The 19,552-nt window shown below is 35.1% G+C and overlaps 1 protein-coding gene across 3 annotated transcripts in view; it reads right to left on the bottom strand.

Annotated features, from left to right (window-relative positions):
* The window catches only part of LOC135122863 (multiple epidermal growth factor-like domains protein 8), a 36,522-nt gene that overhangs the window by 12,466 nt on the left and 4,504 nt on the right, over nucleotides 1-19,552 (bottom strand). For all 3 annotated transcript variants that reach the window (XM_064047333.1, XM_064047334.1, XM_064047335.1), the window contains exons 2-6: nucleotides 15,948-16,298; nucleotides 10,778-11,411; nucleotides 8,669-9,121; nucleotides 8,302-8,621; nucleotides 8-432 (exon numbers count right to left, since the gene is read on the bottom strand). In XM_064047333.1, coding sequence (XP_063903403.1) covers nucleotides 8-432; nucleotides 8,302-8,621; nucleotides 8,669-9,121; nucleotides 10,778-11,411; nucleotides 15,948-16,298 — 2,183 coding nt within the window. The remainder of the gene's footprint in view (nucleotides 1-7; nucleotides 433-8,301; nucleotides 8,622-8,668; nucleotides 9,122-10,777; nucleotides 11,412-15,947; nucleotides 16,299-19,552) is intronic.

The following is a 19,552-nucleotide window of genomic DNA, read 5'->3' as shown; positions in this document are numbered from 1 at the left end:
TGCATACCTTATATCGCACGAGGGTCCAACCCAGCCTGACGCACAGACGCATCTTCCGTAAGCTTTATCACATACGCCCTGTTGGCGAGCGAAACTGCAGTTCCTGGGGCAAATCACTTCTTCGCAGTTGAAGCCCACTAGTCCGTCTTCACAAACACACTGTCCGCGTACACACTCGCGGGGAGATTCGCAAGTCTCATCACAGTTTAACACTTTGTACATTGCACTGAAACCTTCACCCAGCAAACCTTGCTTGTAGTGGACTGTTAGTTGTCCGGTTCGTGATTCTACCAGCGACACTGGAAGGGCTTCTTCTGAACAAAAGACGGCAGAAAGGGCACTCTGGCTACCCATGTCGACTAGCTCGGGAAGGCCGTCGTATACGTATACGGCGTTTTCGCCGCAGGTTACGTTTAACTGACTAGAATTGATCTAGAAAAGAAATTAAGACTTAGGGTGAACATCCATGACATTACTATTATTAATTTAGAGGATTTAGAGTATTTGATAGTGAAAAGAAATTTAATAAATTCATGGATAAAAGATTATCCTGAACTTATTTCTACTGACGAAAATGTTTTGTGCAAAGCATATATTAAGAAAACGGTCAGTGTTTTTTTTTGTTTATATTGCACATTTTCTAATACGACTTTTAACCTGTTTTTGTCTTGAAAAAATTTTATTTTTTAGACAATGTGTGAGGGCAAGTTCCAAATACCACAATTCGTTTCAACACAACTTCTTATAAGAAAGTGTCAAAATATCCACGAATCAAAATGAGGCCAAAAGTAACTTCTGGAGGTAGAAATTTACGAAAAAATCTCTTTTGGTAATTTTTGAAATTGGTCAAAAATCGAAAAAATATCAAAATTTTCATAAGAGGGAGTACTGCAAAAATTAAGCTTTCGAAAAGTGGTCCAAATTTTCACAAAAAATATTAAGATATAGATCTCTTTAAACAATATTCAAAGGTGGTTGTTAGAGCCTCTGGCGGGGACCTGTTTCACCCCTCCCCACCCGTAAGGGTGGGAGCCAGAGCCACCCCCACCTTGGAACACAGGGTAGCATTCATTCTTAATTCGTAACTCATTCCTACACATTCAATTCTCAATTCTCAATTCGTAACTAACATTCAACTATCTCGACCGCACGGTCACAATACTATTCCATTCTTATTATTCTTATTTATCTAACACTTGTCACTAGCAATATATTTATCTTACTGTTCGCTGGTCTTTATTCATTTAAACAAACTTCGACATGGTCCTTCGAGCCGGATTAGCGACAGAATAACAGTGGTAGTGATAAGTGTAATTCTCAACACATCATTCATCGGCTGGAATTCAGCAATGTAGTTATCAAAACATCACCCAGAAATCATCCGCGCAGTGTTCAACTATCGGTGACGACCGCGAGTGCTGTGCAAAATCCTCGAGTATCACTCAGCGTCAACCAAGATCCAGGATTCCAGGTAAGCTTTAATTCTGTTTGGTTGGTGTAATACATTTATTCTCGTACTCAAGATGGTGGTAATCCAAGACAATACTTTTGTTAAATTTTCAATTCTTCTCAGCGAAATAGATTCACATTCTAATTTTATATCAAATGTTGCAAATCATCAAAAAAGAGGCCACTTAAAGCGTCGATATGAAGACGTACAGCGAATTTATTCAGAATTACAAATGCTTGTAGTTCAGCAAAAATCCGAAACAATGGTAGTCCCAAATGACACGAGTAACACGGAAACGATCAAACCTATAATTTATAATATCAGAGACGTGCTAAATTATATTCAAAAAATATCCGAATTATATAAGGCTCTCATTGAGAAAACTAATCCTTTGTGTACTTTCTCGAATTCATGTAAGATAAACAATAACGTACCAACCACGGATCTGGAAAAAACTTGTCAAAATTTAAAGCCTTTAAAGGTACACAAATTAAGAAATGGAGAACCCATCAAAATTCACAAAACCCATTTCAATGCTCTACGTAAATTGCGGTTCACTATTGGTAAAAAATCTCCTCCGGATTCCATTGATTCAAAAACTCCTATTATAATATCGAATTGTCCCAAATTCCCAAATTCAATACCCAATGAAAATAAAAATCATCTTTTTAATGATTGTTACAACTCCGAAGGCGTATCTCAAATTAATTTAGATAAAACTTCTAATGCAGAGTCATTTACCGCACTAGACAAAATAAAAAATCCTACAGTTAATTCGAAAAACTGTGACTCATTGTTAGTCTGTAACCCATTTGAATGTAGATCTCAATATTTATGTAAATCCGTAGACTCAAATATTAAAGACAATACGTTAAACGTAGCAATACTCGACAACAAAAAACATTCCGAAAATACTAAACCCAAAATAAAAAATCATTTCAGTAAAAACCCACCGGTGCTTCAAAATACCGCGCTGGGGTTGATTCTTAGCGGCAGTTTTGCATATTTAAAAAATAATACTTCCCATCCTCACAAAATTAGTTCAGCCCAAATTATTTCTCGGTTCTTGGAGGCTGAAACCGTCAAAACCGGAAGCAGGTCATTAAGCAAAGGGTTTAAAAGCGATCTCTGTGCAACCCCTTTTCAGTATACTACCACAGGCCATTCACCCGATGGCTATTTCATGGTCAAACACCCCTTTTCGGAAAATCAGCCGCGGTTAGAGAATTTTGCACAAATGCACCCAAAGTGGCTATTATCAGTCGACAGGAAGTTGGGGCGTTCCACAGTCCCTTATTTCGAAAATCTACGTAAATTACGAAATTCCCCAGAACTCGCTCTCCAACTATTATTGTTAGCAGAGGGACGTGATCATAAACGTAACGAGGGTTTTATTGTCTCTCAAAGGAAGTACCTAGACCTTGTGCACCTGAAGGTACTTAACGAAAATTCCGCAAATAATTCCGTTTACCTGTCACACAATTTTATTTTAAATCCCCACGTTTCTTCCAATAAGCTTTGCGAGGTTGTTGACCGTTTAAATCTTAGTTCAAAGAGTTTAAATATGAATAGCCGGAAGTATAACGAAATTACTGATAAAAACCATCTTGAGGGCGAGGGCGTGTATGCGCTCATTGTCAGAGTTAAAGCCGTCCTGAATTCGCGCCTTTCGAAGCCTCTGTCCAGCGACCGCAATAATTTGGTCGCATTTATACCTGGCCAGTGCCTCTTTCGGCCAGCCATCAACTGGTCCCTCAGGAAAAGACCACGCCGTCGTTCCCGTCAACAGGCCATCCCTTGGCACCTCATCCACGCTTACCATCAACACTTCTGGAAGTCGTGGTACCTCGAATATTTGACCACACTGAAAGGCAGGTTAGGGTGGCAAAGGCCATCTTCCAACGTTCCAGGAATGGCAAGATGGGTCCTCGTGAAGGAGGAGAAATATCCGCGTCTACAGTGGCGGTTAGGACGCGGCCCTCCAACATCATTTTGGAAAGGAAGTGGTGGTGTGTGTAGTGTCGGTGAAGTGCAAAAGATAATTTCGCAATCGCATGCATTATCATTCTATTTAACCATATTGCATACATCTTGTCAATTTGTTATATGCATCTCCTTGTTGGTTTATTGTATTATGTACATTAATTCATATTTGTCTTATTGTTATATTCATTCGCCATATTATTCGCTCATCGTATTATTCATTGATTTGGTACATTATAATTGTTGTAAATTTACTTTTAGGTCTATTGTAAATATTGTGTATTCACTGATATTGTACACATGCAATTTGTTTTAGATATCTTTTTTAGTTAATGCGTTTCTTCATGTTCATTGCTTCTGTAACAATGTCCATCCAATTCATGTATTTTCATCTGTATTATTTATCATTACTACATCATATTATCATTCTAATATTCCATATAGTTTATTTGGTCTTAAAACAATGTAATTGTTTCAAGGCGGGGGGTTATGTTAGAGCCTCTGGCGGGGACCTGTTTCACCCCTCCCCACCCGTAAGGGTGGGAGCCAGAGCCACCCCCACCTTGGAACACAGGGTAGCATTCATTCTTAATTCGTAACTCATTCCTACACATTCAATTCTCAATTCTCAATTCGTAACTAACATTCAACTATCTCGACCGCACGGTCACAATACTATTCCATTCTTATTATTCTTATTTATCTAACACTTGTCACTAGCAATATATTTATCTTACTGTTCGCTGGTCTTTATTCATTTAAACAAACTTCGACAGTGGTCTAAAAAAGATCGAAGTGCGGAGTGTTGAAAAACTGAACTTTTGAAAAAATGGTTAAAATTCACAAAAAATTCCGGGATGTAGGTATAGACATATTCAATCCAAAAATAGATCTTGTTGATGACCCCGGAGTAGGATGTCGAAATATTCGATTTGAAAATCTAATTCGAAAACATAGCATCTTTATGATCTCGGAGCAAAGAGACATATTTGGTTTGGATTTTTTTTTTAATTTCAAAAATAACATTACTTCATTGGACGATTCTGAAAAATTCCAAGATATAGATGTGGATATCCTATTATATATGATCCCGGAGCAAGCTTTAAAATCTTCAATTTTAAAAACTTTTTTTTTATCCTAAAAATTTCCATATTTTATGGGGTGATTCTGGAAAAGTAGGACTTTCAATGAAACGAGATCGAAAGTAACTTCTGAAGGTCGAAATCTACAAAAAAATCTCTTTAAACAATTTGCGAAGGTGGTCGAAAAAAGTTCGAAATTTTCATATTGAAAAATTGAGCAACTGAAAAATTTAAAAAAATTGAAAACAAATTCTGAGATATTTATGTCTACGTACTAATTCGAAAAACATAGCGTCTATATGATCCCGGAGCAAGGTCCGAAACATATTTGGTTTGGATTTTTTTTTATCTCAAAAATAACCTTACTTCACTGGACGATTCTAGAAAAACGGTAGTAGAAGTGGAGCCTAAAGGAATTTTTAGATGCTGAAATTTACAAAAAAAAAAACTTCTTTAAATAATATTCAAATGTGGTCTAAAAAAGATCGAAATTTTCTTAATTGTGAGGTGTTGAAAAACTTGAGCTTTTGAAAAAGTGGTCTAAAAATTCACAAAAAATTACAGGATATACAGGGTTTCTTTTATTTGATACAACCTCTGTAACTTTTTTATTCTTAAAGATAACCCAGTAGTTCGTTGAGAAAATTTGTAACATTAAAAATCTATGTGATGGCAACCTCACATTTTTATTCTCACTTCCGGTAGAACCAGAAAATGACGTGAACTTAATTTTTTTTAATGGAATACTCAATCATTTATAAATTTTTATATACCTAGTATTCCATTTAAAAAAATTAAGTTCACGTCATTTCTGGTTCTACCGGAAAATGTGTAGTTACCATCACATAGATCTCTTAAAATGATACAACTTTGTTCCAAGAACTACAGGTTTATGTTTAAAAATTAAAAAGTTACAGGGATTGGCCAAATAAAAGAAACACATGGTATAGATGTGGACGTACTCAATACAAAAATACACTCTGTTTATTATCCCGGCGCAAGATTTTAGAAATGTTCAATTTTTTTTAAACATAAAAATGGCCATATTTCATTGGGTGGTACGAATTTTCAAAGAAATGGGACTGAAAGAAACTTCTGGAGGTCTAAATCTACTAACAAATCTTTTCTGACAATTTGTGAAGGTGGTCGAAAAAGCTCGAAATTTCGATATTGAAAAATTGAGCTATTGAAGAATTTGTCAAAAAGTTCAAAACAAACTCTAGGATATAGATGTCTACTCGTCCGTACCGATTCGAAAAACATCGCGTCTTTATGATCCCGGACCAATGTCCCAGACATATTTGGTTTGGAATTAATTTATTTTTAATCTCAAAAATAACCTTACTTTATTGGACAATTTTGGAAAAACGGTACTAGCTTTCGAAAAAATGAAGCCTAAAGGAACTTCTAGAGTTGGGAATTTACAAAAAAATCTCTTTAAATAATATTTAAAGGTGATCTAAAAAACATCAAAATTTTCATACGCGTGGAGTGTTGAAACTGAGCTTTTGAAAAAGTGCTCTAAAAATTCACAAAAAAAAATCCGGGATATAGATGTAGACGTACTAAATACAAAAATATATCTTGTTTATGGTCCCGGAGCAAGATGTTAGAAATATTCGATTTGAAAATATTTTTTTTATCCTAAAAATTGCCATATTTCATTCGGCGATTCTGGAAAAGTGGTACGAGTTTTCATAGAAATGAGACAGAAAGTAAGTTCTGGAGGTCAAAATCTACAAAAAAAATCTCTTTCGACAATTTGCGCAGGAAATTTTCATATTGAAAAATTGAGCTATTCAAGAATTTGTGAAAAAATTCAAAACAAATTCTGGGATATCGATTATGTACTGATCTGAAAAACATAGCGTGCTTTGGGCCTGAAGCAAGATTTTGGAAATATTCGGTTTAGAAATTATTATTTTTAATCTTAAAGTTATATTTATACTCATTGGTTGATTCTGGAAAAATGGCAAAAGTTTTCGATAAAATGAGGGAGAAAGCAATTTCTAGAGGTCGAAATTTACAAAAAAATCTCTTTAGATAATATTCAAAGGCGGTCGAAAAATGATGGAAATTTTCTTAAAGAAGTGCTAAAAAAGCGATGCTTAGTGCCAATATTCCCCTTCCTTGCTAAGCGATTTTAGAAAATTGTAATAAATGTTATACGGGCAATTCCACCGTTACTTAGGCTAAAATCGTACGGGACTCTGCAAAGTTTTTTTATTTTAAACTGTCCTCATAAGTGCTTTTACACTTTCATTTTTTAACCTAATCGTAGAGATTTGTTTTCTCTTTTTTCTTAATAATTTGATATTACTAAAGTAAATCTTATTTAATTACATGCAAACAATTAGAAAAAAACAACCACTTGACTGTATTAAGATTTATTGATGAATCTTTCGTGAATTTCTTTCTTGTTGATGTTATTCCGACAAAAAAGATTCTAGTTAGCTGTCGGATATATGGTTAAGGCCGTTTAAGAACTTAAACTTTTACATCTGAATTTGAGTTACAATACATGATTGGCGCACGGTTAAATAGAGTTGATGAGAAAGTTAGGCAAGAATTTTCAACTGTAAATTTCTTAATAATGTTAAAAAGAAAAGTTGCCAAATACCCCACTGCCACCTGAACCCGTACTTGGTTAAACGCCGCAATTTTTTACGCGGAACATTTCGAACAATTAAAAAATTAGAATTTTCAAATGATGACTACAGTGCCATCACAGTATGTGATCAAATTTTCAAAAAAACATTATTTTCTGAACGAAATAGCATTTATTAAAGCGTATTATCAATTTGTTTCGGCGACGACTACAAAACTACAAATAGAGTGCATGTCTTTAATTGAATCTGTGCAGTTAATAAAAATTTTCAAACCAATATTTTGAAAATTTGGGCGAAAATAGGCGATTTTGTAAGCAAAAAAGTAAAAGGTAATTAAATTAAGTGGCGAATCGCTAGATATTAATGTAGAATTAAGTCAGGACATTAAAAGTAGGTTAAAGTACACACCAATTACATCTGTTGATGCAGACAAATTTTTTTTTTTCAAACAAAATGTTAGTGACAGATAGAAGACAGAATTTTACAATGGAAAAAAGAAAGTATAGGTTATATCGTATTATTTATGATTTCTATGAAAATATGTTATATGTAATAAATGTAAATATAGTTTATTATTTTCTAAGTCGCCGGAGGCAAATTGTATATGTACATAAAATTGTGCATATTTAACAAAAATTGTGCATACATCCAAGAAATTTTGTGCATATATATGCGCCCATTTTAACAAATATTTGTGCATATAAATCCGCTCTTTAATTATTATCTGTATGTTATAAAATTTAAAAAAGATTAAAATCCATAATATGTTCAAAATCGCCTAGTCGGTTGATATTAAAATAGGTAACGGAAATTGTTTCAAGTGTTTACTTTTATACTTCAAAAACACAACATTTTTGCGTATTTATAAACTTCAAAATTGTAGATTAGAAATGATCGCGTGTGGAGATTTTTTATTACTTTTTGTGGGCGTTTTAACAAATTCTTACAAGAAAATAGATCTAACTATCGATGAAGGGAACTCGAGTAGTAATATACGACAAGCGGGTGCCGAACTGTTAACAGATATTACGAATCTCATAAATTACGCCCCAACCTTGCTGGGTGTCGGCCAGCTTACCACGCCCTTTTTAGTCTTTATTTTTCTGCACGTAAACTTCTCGTAACAACAAGATCACTGTAATACCCTCTTAATACATAAATGAATTTAAAATAATACCTGTAGTTGAATAATTGGAGATCCATAATCCACCAAGGGTTTTATAATCCATAAACATTCCCTTGTGGGCGAACCTCCCCACGGAGCCGCGTACGCTTGCATCGAACTGATCCCTTGCCCATGAGATTCATCCAGAACACCTCTGGCTTCACACTGATAATAACACTGTTTCCCATTCCTCGGATCCCCATAATAGTTGAGCTTACACCTTTCACAGTGTTCACCTTCTGTATTATCTTGGCAATAACAAGTACCAGTAACGTTATCGCATTCGCCCAACTCTTTGATACCATGGCCGTTGCACTCGCACTGGTGGCACCCTAAATTCAAATTTTACTAAATTCGTCATAAATTTATTGGTGTTCACCTTCTTCCGTTGTCGCATTTCCATAGCTCCCGGGTTTGCACTCTTCGCAGAACTCCCCGGTCGTCCATTCCATACACTCCTCGCAGATGCCTTCACCCTCCGGACACGCTGAGTGGTTGTTGCACCCGCAATTTTTGGAGCAGTCATCCCCGTACCACCCCAAGTTGCACTTGCAGGCGTAGTCTGGCTCGCCTTGGCATTTTCCGTGGACGCACACGTTGTAGCAAGTACGGACGCAGGAGGTGCGTCCATTTCCGATGTAGCCTTTTTTGCAGTGGCAGCTGAAGGAGCCGTCTGTGTTGGTGCAGTCGGCTTGGGGGTGGCAGTCGTGGATGCCTAGCCCGCACTCGTCTACGTCAGGGCATTGGGCGTAGGCCCATTCTGCGTCGAGTAAGCCCAGAGCTTCCGAGCAGTTGACGTGTGGGTTGTTGAAGTCGCCTTGGACGCACATTCCTTTAATAAAGAAAGTAAAAGCACTGCCTACGTTTGATTATAAAAGATCGCGAAAATATTAGATACTTCTTCACTAAAAGTAATTGTTTGATGCCAGCCAACTTACTTAAATATAGATACTAAGACTAGACGGAGAGTTTCCAGTTTGGCTGGAAATGACTTTAACTTTACCTTGATTTTTTTTCATTTTGGAATGCAGAAAAAACTACAATGAGAAAGGGATATCAGGGTTAATGACTGTCGTTATTACAGTCACGACAATACGCACTGGGTTATAAAGAAATTTTTCAAACAGTTTACTCCACAAACGTTTGGTTTGGGATTTTCAGGAACCAAATTATTGATTCCCATTTTTTTTTGAGACAATTTAAAATAAATTTGGAAATACAACAAGATTCATAGCTTCAGTGCTCTTGAGCATTATTATAGAAGAGTGCGGGATTACGTCGATGTAGCCTTCGCTAGGTGGATCGGGAAGTTCAGATATTACACCTATATATTTTTTCTAGGGGGCACAGTTAAAGAAATAATTTACTTAACGCCAATTAACAGTGTGGAATATTTGGAGAATAAAATAGGAGAATCCATAGAATTTACCTCACCAGATGTTTTAATGCGGGTGCCCATATTTTGAAGTTTTAACTCCTTTCTTTTCGTATTATAGAACACGTATACGACGCGCACCGGAATAGGATGTCGAGTTCGAGCTACGAGCTAAAGTTTTTCCGTACCGACACCGACATCAGTTTAAACTGAGTCTGAACATAGGCATGTAACGCCGCGCTATGAAAAGAGAGAGAGAGATGAACTAGTATGCCGGGCAGATGCCTTGACCACTAGGCTACCGAGCCGCTCATCTTTACTTCACTTACCCAGCTATTATTGTGCCACCACAAATGTAATCATGACGCGCTGGATCGCTGGGACTCAGTAGCGGGTGATAATCACTGAATTTAATCGTCACGGATTCCATAAATACAATTAATAAATAAAAAAGGTATATTTTATAATGAACAACAATTGACAATATATGGATATTTACTTTGATTAACCCAATCATCATCATTAATCGTCAGCTTGTCAAAAAATACAAATGCGACATATTTTTGGTTTTTATTATTTTTTAAGAGAAAACTAATGACGTCGCCGCGTATACGTGTTTAATTTATATAAACTGACAAGGTAGAGTTAAAACTCCATCCGTGTGTCCCTGGGTCGACGCACTCTTTTTTTGCACATTTTCAAAAGAGTATATTCTTTCTTTCAGATGTATTGGTATATCGATAAATAAATGTCATTGATTAAAAAGATTTCTGTTGTAAATTTCGCAAATATTTAACGTTTTTGAAAAACAAATAAATTCATCTACGAATCCTTTGGAAATGTATTCCGGGTTGCGTTGTCAATTCTATCGGGCTCATTAATACCCGTCATTGTTGTTTTTGTTGTAAACACTACATTACGGATTATCACTGAATTAGGTACTTCCCATCAAGTCAACCGTAACATCTAAAATCATTCATTTCAAACAATTCCATTCATAATTACACCGCAGAAATTGCTATTACTACTACAAAAATCCCCGAATTCAACACACAGAGACACGTTCATGAACCATCATACAGTTATAACATTAACCTTAACATCACGCCTTACCCGTCATAGGATTGGAGACATTGTAACACCACCCACAACTCAATGAACTCAAGCAGTGCGAACAATTAGTATGCAACGAACACGACTTGCACTGTTCTTCAGCTCGGGGCGCCGGTAATATACTATTCTCCTGCGCCGTGACCAGCGGAAACGCTTGATCGAGCCACTCTCTACACAGGCCAAACTGGTACTCGCTTGTGTATACCGAAAAACTGAAGCACTGCTGGGTCGCCTCGCACCACACGCATCTTCCTTTTTGGTCCAAACACGACGCGCAATCGGGTCGTCTGTAGCACGGCGTGGGGCACTGATCCACCGTGGTTGCCGCCTCGGCTTTCTGCACCACTCGCGAGCATTTGGCGTCCTCTATAGACCAGTGGCACAAGCCAGAAGTCACGCAGCTTTCGCAGGAAATGTAGTTAGAGCAGTTGGAACAGGCGCTTGGTTGGAGGGTCAAGTAGCGCCAGTAGCCGTCTTCTGCGGTACAAGTGATGCTTTCGTCTTCCAGGCGAGAGACACATTCGTTGTTGGCCTCGCACCAGCCGCACTGGGAGTCGGTGAGGCAGTGGAGGCAGTTCTTGTATTGGGTGCAGGTGCCGTTGGCGTAGGGTTTGAGGTATTCGAAAGTGAACACCTTAAAGAAAAGTCAGTCAGTTCAATATTGTTGAAACTAAAAATGGAATATAAAGGAGGTTGAGGTCATAAAATAATTGAAGGAAAAGTGACGCTGTATTAAATTTATGAAATATCAAATTGAATTAATGCCTACATATTATAATTCAATTGTACGCTTCCATGGTGTGTCTGAACTCCGTAAAACATCTAGAAAGTGTGCCGTATGTGTGTGGTTGCCACACCGTGGGTATCGCACCTAAGATTGGATTAAAAATTTTACCACTGCTGGGACAAAAACTGACTACAATATAAAAAATCGGTCATGAAAAAAATTTAAAAGCCTACAATATAATTGAATTTACTTTTCAGTGCCTATTTTTGGAGCTAAGCTCAACTACATTAAATCACTTGAAGCTGTAACACATTTATAAATGGTTGTTGTGTACGTAAAGGTATTCCGTTGCTACTATTTTAGAAACCAACTAAAAGTGTGTGATGTCATTTGCCAAAAAAAATCTGCAGTTATTTTGCACCTATTTATTTCTGCAACGCAACCAAACCAAAATACATACGAAGGCTTATTTTTGAGGAAGGTTTATTTAATAATTTTCGATCTAACGTCATCAGCTTTCTGTGGGGGATGAATATCAACTTTTATTTTTTAATTAAAACATTAAGAAAACAAAAATTTTGATGAATACCGTAATGATCTCATTACAATACTTATCTTAACTATGTAACGGGAAGTAAAAATCGTTTTTACATTTTCAACCTAAATACTCAGGTTTAACACGTAAACAATCGACTATTCGTTTCAGTACATTAATAAATACAAACATTTATTAAAGCACTTTTGTTGAATGATCTATAAAATTTACGACACCACAATCAAAAGCAGATACTTGAAATTCCTGGGATACTTTTCTCGGACAACCATTGTGTATTTGATTAGTTATTCTACTGCTGAAGATCAATTTATGAAAAAAAAAATATCTGAAACTTAGTTGTTAATGGTAATGTAAAAAAAAATCTCTTCTTCAAAACAAGATTTTGTTAAAATATCCCCATATCAACACTCAAATGGTCAAAACCTACGTGACAAATTGATTATGAGGACTCAAGATACTCTTTTCGTAGTATTTCCACTCCAAAATGCCACGTTTCACGCACCTGTATATGATAAACTATCAATAAAACATTGTTATATTGGGATCCACACTGTGATAATATCGCCAAAATGAGACAAGAATATAACATTTTAAAACCCGCGAACATTCAAAATTTGGTCTTGAAATACAAAGTGGTGAACCCCAAAGTTGGAAAATGTCAAACTGTTTATTTCTCCATTCTGCTTGAGAAAAAATCTGGAAACCAAAAATCTTCCTCAGCTTTCAAAAATGAAATCAAATGTTACAAATCGATACAAATATTTGAATAGCACTGGATAAAACACACAAAAGAAGAAAAACGTCATCAAAGTAACTGGATAGTAATACACAAGTTATTACGAAAAACAAATTACGCAGCATGGGAACAGCATAATGATAGCGGTGCGAAGGGCGTCTCCTCGTGAAAGTATATTTGTGGCTGCACTGCAATATACTCTATCAACAATTTCAAATAACAGAATTTACATGAGGTTAACTTAAGTACATGAGATAAACAGAACAAGCACAGGTTAAGTACAGTCAAAATCAAAGTAATAATTCGAGAATAAATGTTCAAATTCAAGCTGTGAGAAAATACTTTGGATATCAGAAAATAACAAATTAATATAAATTCATTTCGAGTCCACCATGATATTAATTTAACTGATGATAATTCTCAAGGTCTTTTCTTTCAAAATCAATCAACATTTAAGTTAAAATTAGTTTAAATACCATAAATGAACTATTTATTATCATTTTCGGCTGAGGAGTTATGAATTGTGAATAATATAATAACCTAGGTAAAAATATCCAGAACTTTTAGATATACCATTAATTTAAAATAAGTTAACCTGAATAAATGAATTTGCGCCACGTGTTTTACGAGAACATTTTCCATCATTTTTATTAAATTGTACATATTAGAAATATGTAGTTAAAAATCTTAACATGAACGAAAATGTTGATGGGATAGTCAAAGTTACACATTTCAAATTAGAAAATCGTTAATTAACTGGTTCTACACTAATTATATTAGTTAGAGGGGGACCGTGGCATCGAATGCGATTTCATTTTGTTTAGACAATTGTCCTTTTGTGAAATTTCAGACAAAATTAAACAACAAATTTTGACATAACGTGTTCAATGCCATGTCTGCATTCAAATTCCAAACCGAGGACTTCATTTCTCTACGCATGGTTGTCCAAGTTATTGCGTGATTTTCCTTATTTTTAATTGTTCAAATGCGGTTTCGAGATGTTTTTTGTTTTCTCGCAGCACGAAATTTAAATTTCAAATTCAGGACAACACAACCACAACATGCATAGGTAAATTTACTGGAGATTAGTATTCTGACCAACTTTCTGAAATTGAAGCTATTGTCTTTGCCATTTCTATTGAAACACCACCTGTTGACGGCTTTTAGTTAGAAAATTGTCTGAATATGAACGTTGCCAAATTTACGATTAACAAGTGGTGTTTCAATAGAAATGGCAAAGACTTTACGTACAGCTAGAAATGGTGAATTTATAAAATTAGGTACTAAAACCTTACCCGTGCCAAAATACCGAGTGACTATTAATATTTGTGATTTTTTTGTTGAGTTAGCAACATATTTAAAATTTAATAATGGCATACCTGATCTCAAATTCAAATTTTGGACATCAATTCAGTGACACTGCCATCTTCTCATTGGTTTTTAGGCGTGCGCACGTCAAAATTGACAACTATGAACTGACATACTAGCATTGCTGCCAATAATTCAGAATCACCAACACAAAAGTTTGCTGCAATCATTAATAGTCACCTGGTAATTCGGTTCAGGTCAATATCTGTGGTGTTTTTATGCCTTAATAAGCTTCATTAATTCAGTATCCGGAAGCGATATTTATTTATGACCAAACCACATTATTGAAGGAAAAAGAGCCATAAATCTCAATCCTAAAAAACACTTATCTAAAATGAACAAGAATTTCCAACTATTTCTCCTCCCATACTCATAAAACGCATCATTTACTTTCCATTCCGTATCAAACAATTGAATTAAGATAATTATTTCCTTGTATTGTAAAAACTCACTAGAGGAAACAACATGATTACAATACTAACAAGCTCTTTTTTAGTATGAACATAAAAATTATAGCAACACCTGACTCATCAACAGTTTAAATGTGTCAACACCAAGCCACTCCTGAGTTTCCAAAACAAGAAAACAATGCATTATTTTACCCAAAAAAGTCTTCATTTTGTAACCATGTATAAGAATGACTTGTTTTAATGATAAACTTACTTTTTTCAGAGACGCAAAATTGGATGCAGTTTTGCCAATTTTTTAATGCTTGAATAAGCTTAAGCTTAATGACGCCATAATTGTCAAAATACCTAGAAACTTAATGTAGCACAGTCACTAACCATATTCTAGTGGGGCTTTTTTGCTACAATTTTCTGAATTTTGTATGGCATTTATGCACACACAAGATCCAAGGAAATAAAAGGTTCTTATGGTCAACCCATTTTCATAGAACATAAGCCGTGACGCTAATACAAGGCCTTTGCGAAAGGTTACAAGTAAAATAATACATATAAATGCAAACACATTGAGATAACAAAAACCTGACTTATTAGTTAAGACGATAACAACAAGGTGACAAGTTTTAAACAATAAAATTACGACACCTCCATCAACCAAAAAAATCTAGAAAATTTCCTTGCACTCAGAAAGTGATTATTGAAAAAATTGTGCGTTGAAGATTATGAAATAAATATAAACCAAAAAAATTAATTTGAATAAACACATCTCATCATCAAACAAACAACCAAGAGGAATTTGCGAAAATTCCATGTAGTCTTGTGTGTAACACTCATATTTGACCTCACATGTAGACTGATACTTTAACGTTCAGGTAGTTATTATAACTAACTCAAGGATATCCAGTAATTAAATCTGCATTGTTTATAATAAAATCTATAGACCAGTAAGGGCAATTTCTCAAGTATAGTGATCTACAACCTGGATAAGGTTACAACTACTACTTGCGTAATAACGAGATTTTTAATGGCACTTGACAAAATATTTTAACAATAAATACTCAGAAACGTCATTACCAATCCAAGAATACCAACGCAAACAATTATTATAGTTATCATAGCCGCATTATTTATGCAAGCAATTTGCATGACTTGCGTCAGCTCAGGTAAATTAAAAAAAAACACGAAATAATTGCCACTGATATTCTTCCAAGACAGTTTTCACGAGCACGGCAGCAAACAAATACGATTCCCCATACTAATGAAATTAATTGATAGCTTCCTTCACATTCAGTCCTCCAAGTCATACAAATCACCGTTTCTAACCGCATAAACAGATTAATTACCGACTTCACGGTCGTCATTATTCCACAGCAACTCACCTTTGGCGTGTCGTCAGAATCTTTATGGTGTTGCAATTCCATTTTGCTCTGATGATGACTATTATACGCCCCCAAATTGACAACCTTATGAGACTCAAAATCCACAGAAACGTTATTCGACGTTTCGTTAATCGGCCACTTTCTTGACGTGCATTCCTTGGTTTCGGCCGAAACGTTGGCTACTAGATTATCGGAAATTTTCAGACTGGCGCTGCAGTGGCTAATGCAGATATTGAGCATTTCCTGCCAGTCGGAGGGCAAACACAAGAACCCTAATAGCCTGGCCACCATTTCGCCCCCTGCAGTTGCGTCAACCCTCAGCATGGGGCTAGTGGGACTGTTGAAATCCACCTACATGCAAAAACAGCAACATTTTAAAAACCACCTTCACCAATTGGCCAATCGAGCTACTTAGGAGCGGGTCGACGCGATTTTAATTGCCTGGCGCAGTGTGCCAAGAAATTTGTGTTGTTTAACCATGCAAACAATATAAGTTGGTTACAAAAACTTTCTTATAGAAAAGCCGGCAAGTAACCTTCAATACAGTTCAAATTATCGACGTTTTCTAGGCAATAGCGTGTAATTAGTAAATGCGCAGCCGTTCGTACTTGAAACTTTTCAAAAGGTCACAATTCTGTTTCGTTGTATTTGGGTTCAAAGGCTGATCATTTTTTTCGGTTGAATAAAAGTTGAATTCTTTTAAACTTGAAGTCGATGGAATGGTTACGTCGGTCACAACCAGTTGTTAAATATAACGTGGAGCGGGTTGAACTAGGATTTGCCCAAGGCTCTGCAAATACCACATCGGTGTGAAACCGATTTCAAAATCGTTATTTAGTTTGTTTCGAAAAAAAAAAATAAAAACTCCAAATTTTCCAACGAAACCACAAATAAACTTGACGCCAAATCTAGTTTTTTACTGTTTTCGAACAGCATGCAAATCTGTTCATTCACCAGGTCACCGCAAGTACCAGGTGTGAACGACGACTATATAATACGTAAGCAACGTAATTTTGCAGGTTTTTGCTGCGTAAAATGAAACAGCTATCAGGAATTAATAATACATTTCCTTGTTGTAACACTCGACTGAAGCGCACGTTAAAAATAATAATAACAAAATTAATCACAATTTAAAAATTAAATCGTGTTGTTTTTGTTTTCACTTTTTAAGTTCTCAATCAATTTTTCGAATTTCACATCTTAAAAAATAAAACATTGACGAACTTTAACCTCGACATTCAGACTCCAATTTCGCTTGACAACGCTATCAATATCGGGTGCTAAAAGTCAAATCAGTGCAGCAATAAAGAAATATTTATTAATTAATAAGTAATAAAGTGTTAATGTAAAATTTTTGTTATTTAATTGCAAAATTTCTGCAACGTTTAAACACATTTATCGACAAACAAACTGTTGTATCAAAGCTCAAGAGTCTTCTTTCATAGTCCACAGTTTTGCATTTTGTGTTGGGTTTTACTTCGCGTGTTTCTTGTCAGAAATGAACAAATTTTCCCAATTAATCTTCCTTAAGGTCAAAATAAATTAAATAATTGCTAGCTAAATTCACTTGTAAAAACAGGAGTAAAAAATGGTGCTAATCGAAGGTGAAAATTAAACCACGTTATATCACATGCCTGGGAGTATTTCAACATGATAACAAGAAAGCCAATAATTATATTCGTGTAAAAATAATAACTGGCATTAAGCAGTACACTCAAAAGAAAATAAACGGTTATAACGCCTTGTAGATCGCACTTTTTGCAAACTTATTGATTTCAGATGTTCTTAAATAGAGTTATAAATTTAAAATTAAAATTAGGACTAATACGTTATGACCAAAGAATACTACCAAATTATTATTATATTATTCAAAACAACAACTTTTAAAAAGGTGTACAAATTTATACAACAACATTCTTATTTATAAAGTGTTGAAATTCCAAGCTTCTAAATATAAGTAATCAGTGTTTAAAGGACGAACATTGTAGTTAATATACACACGTTAAAACAAGCTATTTTTAATTTCTTTTCCCTACAAACTTTTTAACCCAACTGTTTACTTGCATGTTTGGAGTGGCGCCAAACAAACAACAGTTGCATTTCATCACCTACATGCATGTGTCTAAAAATTGTACATTTTGGATGTTACAGGAACCAAAATTACCATAATTTTCTACACAAAAATATATAAAATAGGTACACAAATTTCGAGAAATAAGTACCGCTACCAAAATTTGACTCCAAATCTAGTCACTTTTGAATGTACGTTGCCTTTTTGTAGATTAGTACAGTGCTACTTTGTCCAAAAATTAGTTGTATTTAAAACTCGTACGTGAAAACAGTCACGGATGCTCTCACCTGTAGTGAAATACCTTACTTTACGCAAGAAGTCATTTAACTCAATCAGATACAAAGATCTTACGCTAGTCATACTGTTAACGCCTACCACCGGTGAACGGAGAATATACCATATGATTAAAAAAATTCAGATAATAATATACGTAGACGTATTCTATTTCTTTTGAAAACACATTACCTCCCTTACTTGGATTTTTTTCAATCTTTATAAATTGTCTTCTCCTCACCTGAAATTCTTGACTTTTTGGTAGTAGATTGAAAAAGACACTTACACTACTAAAATTCTTTTAAATTCGTGAAATAAAGCAAAATCAATTTTTACTTTTTTCATATTTTTAAACAGTTGTTTGCAATTTACCTCGTCAATTTTTTGTGTGTCGAATTTATAAACCCTGGTACAAAATATCTAAAAATGTGTGCATCCAGTAAAATGCGGCAAGTAAACGCTCGAATAACTTTCTAATTGTACGTCGTATGAAATTGACTTCACTAATTAGGTAGATAAGTCTACCTGACAAGCTATATATTTACTAATGTAGTTACGACTTACGTTTAGAAATACGGTCGAACATCTCGCAACGCCATGAAGTCTTTTGGTGTTAATCGCACGTAATTTTATAACATGCAATCGAAACAAAGTAGATCTGAGTAGTCTGCGATTTTAAAACTCAGTTGGTATTATTATTTACAACAAAAATCACTAGTGGATCTGTTAAACGGAGAATTTTTAGGCAAAAGTCATGGATGTCAGTCACTTCCGCCTTCATTATATGGGGCTAAATAATAAAAACACAATTTACAATTTTAGCAAAATCTTATACAAGGACTTTGTGATCAAACTCTTTCATTCACCTTGTCAATTAATAATTAAAATATGACCCTTTTCATCGCAATTTCACCTTCCACTTCGATTAATGAGCAGCCATCGGGCACTTTGAAGGTAAAATCGAAGTTATTTTTATTGCTTACTGCCACTATTAGGAATTGTCTTAAAAAATTTTAAACTCGTCGAGCCCGATTTAAACACCTTTCGCAGACAAACACAGGTCCTCGCAAAAAACTCCACTGATCGACCTTTGAAGACTGAGCGCAAAATGAAAGTAAGATTTAAAAATGACCATAGTAACAGCTAAAACGCATTTAAAGTTTAAAAATTACCGGTTCAAAAAAATCGGCCGGTTTTTTTTAAATGATGTGTTACTCTTAAACTTTTCAGGTAAACCGACATTTAATAGTCTTACGTTTAA

Source organism: Zophobas morio, unplaced genomic scaffold (genome assembly GCF_036711695.1).
Source record: "Zophobas morio isolate AGI-343-1 ecotype UQ-CSIRO unplaced genomic scaffold, CSIRO_AGI_Zmor_V1 ptg000005l, whole genome shotgun sequence".
In the NCBI taxonomy this organism is placed as follows: domain Eukaryota; kingdom Metazoa; phylum Arthropoda; class Insecta; order Coleoptera; family Tenebrionidae; genus Zophobas; species Zophobas morio.
The sequence above is the reverse complement of the archived record's forward strand: the minus strand, read 5'-3'. Positions and strand labels throughout refer to the sequence as shown.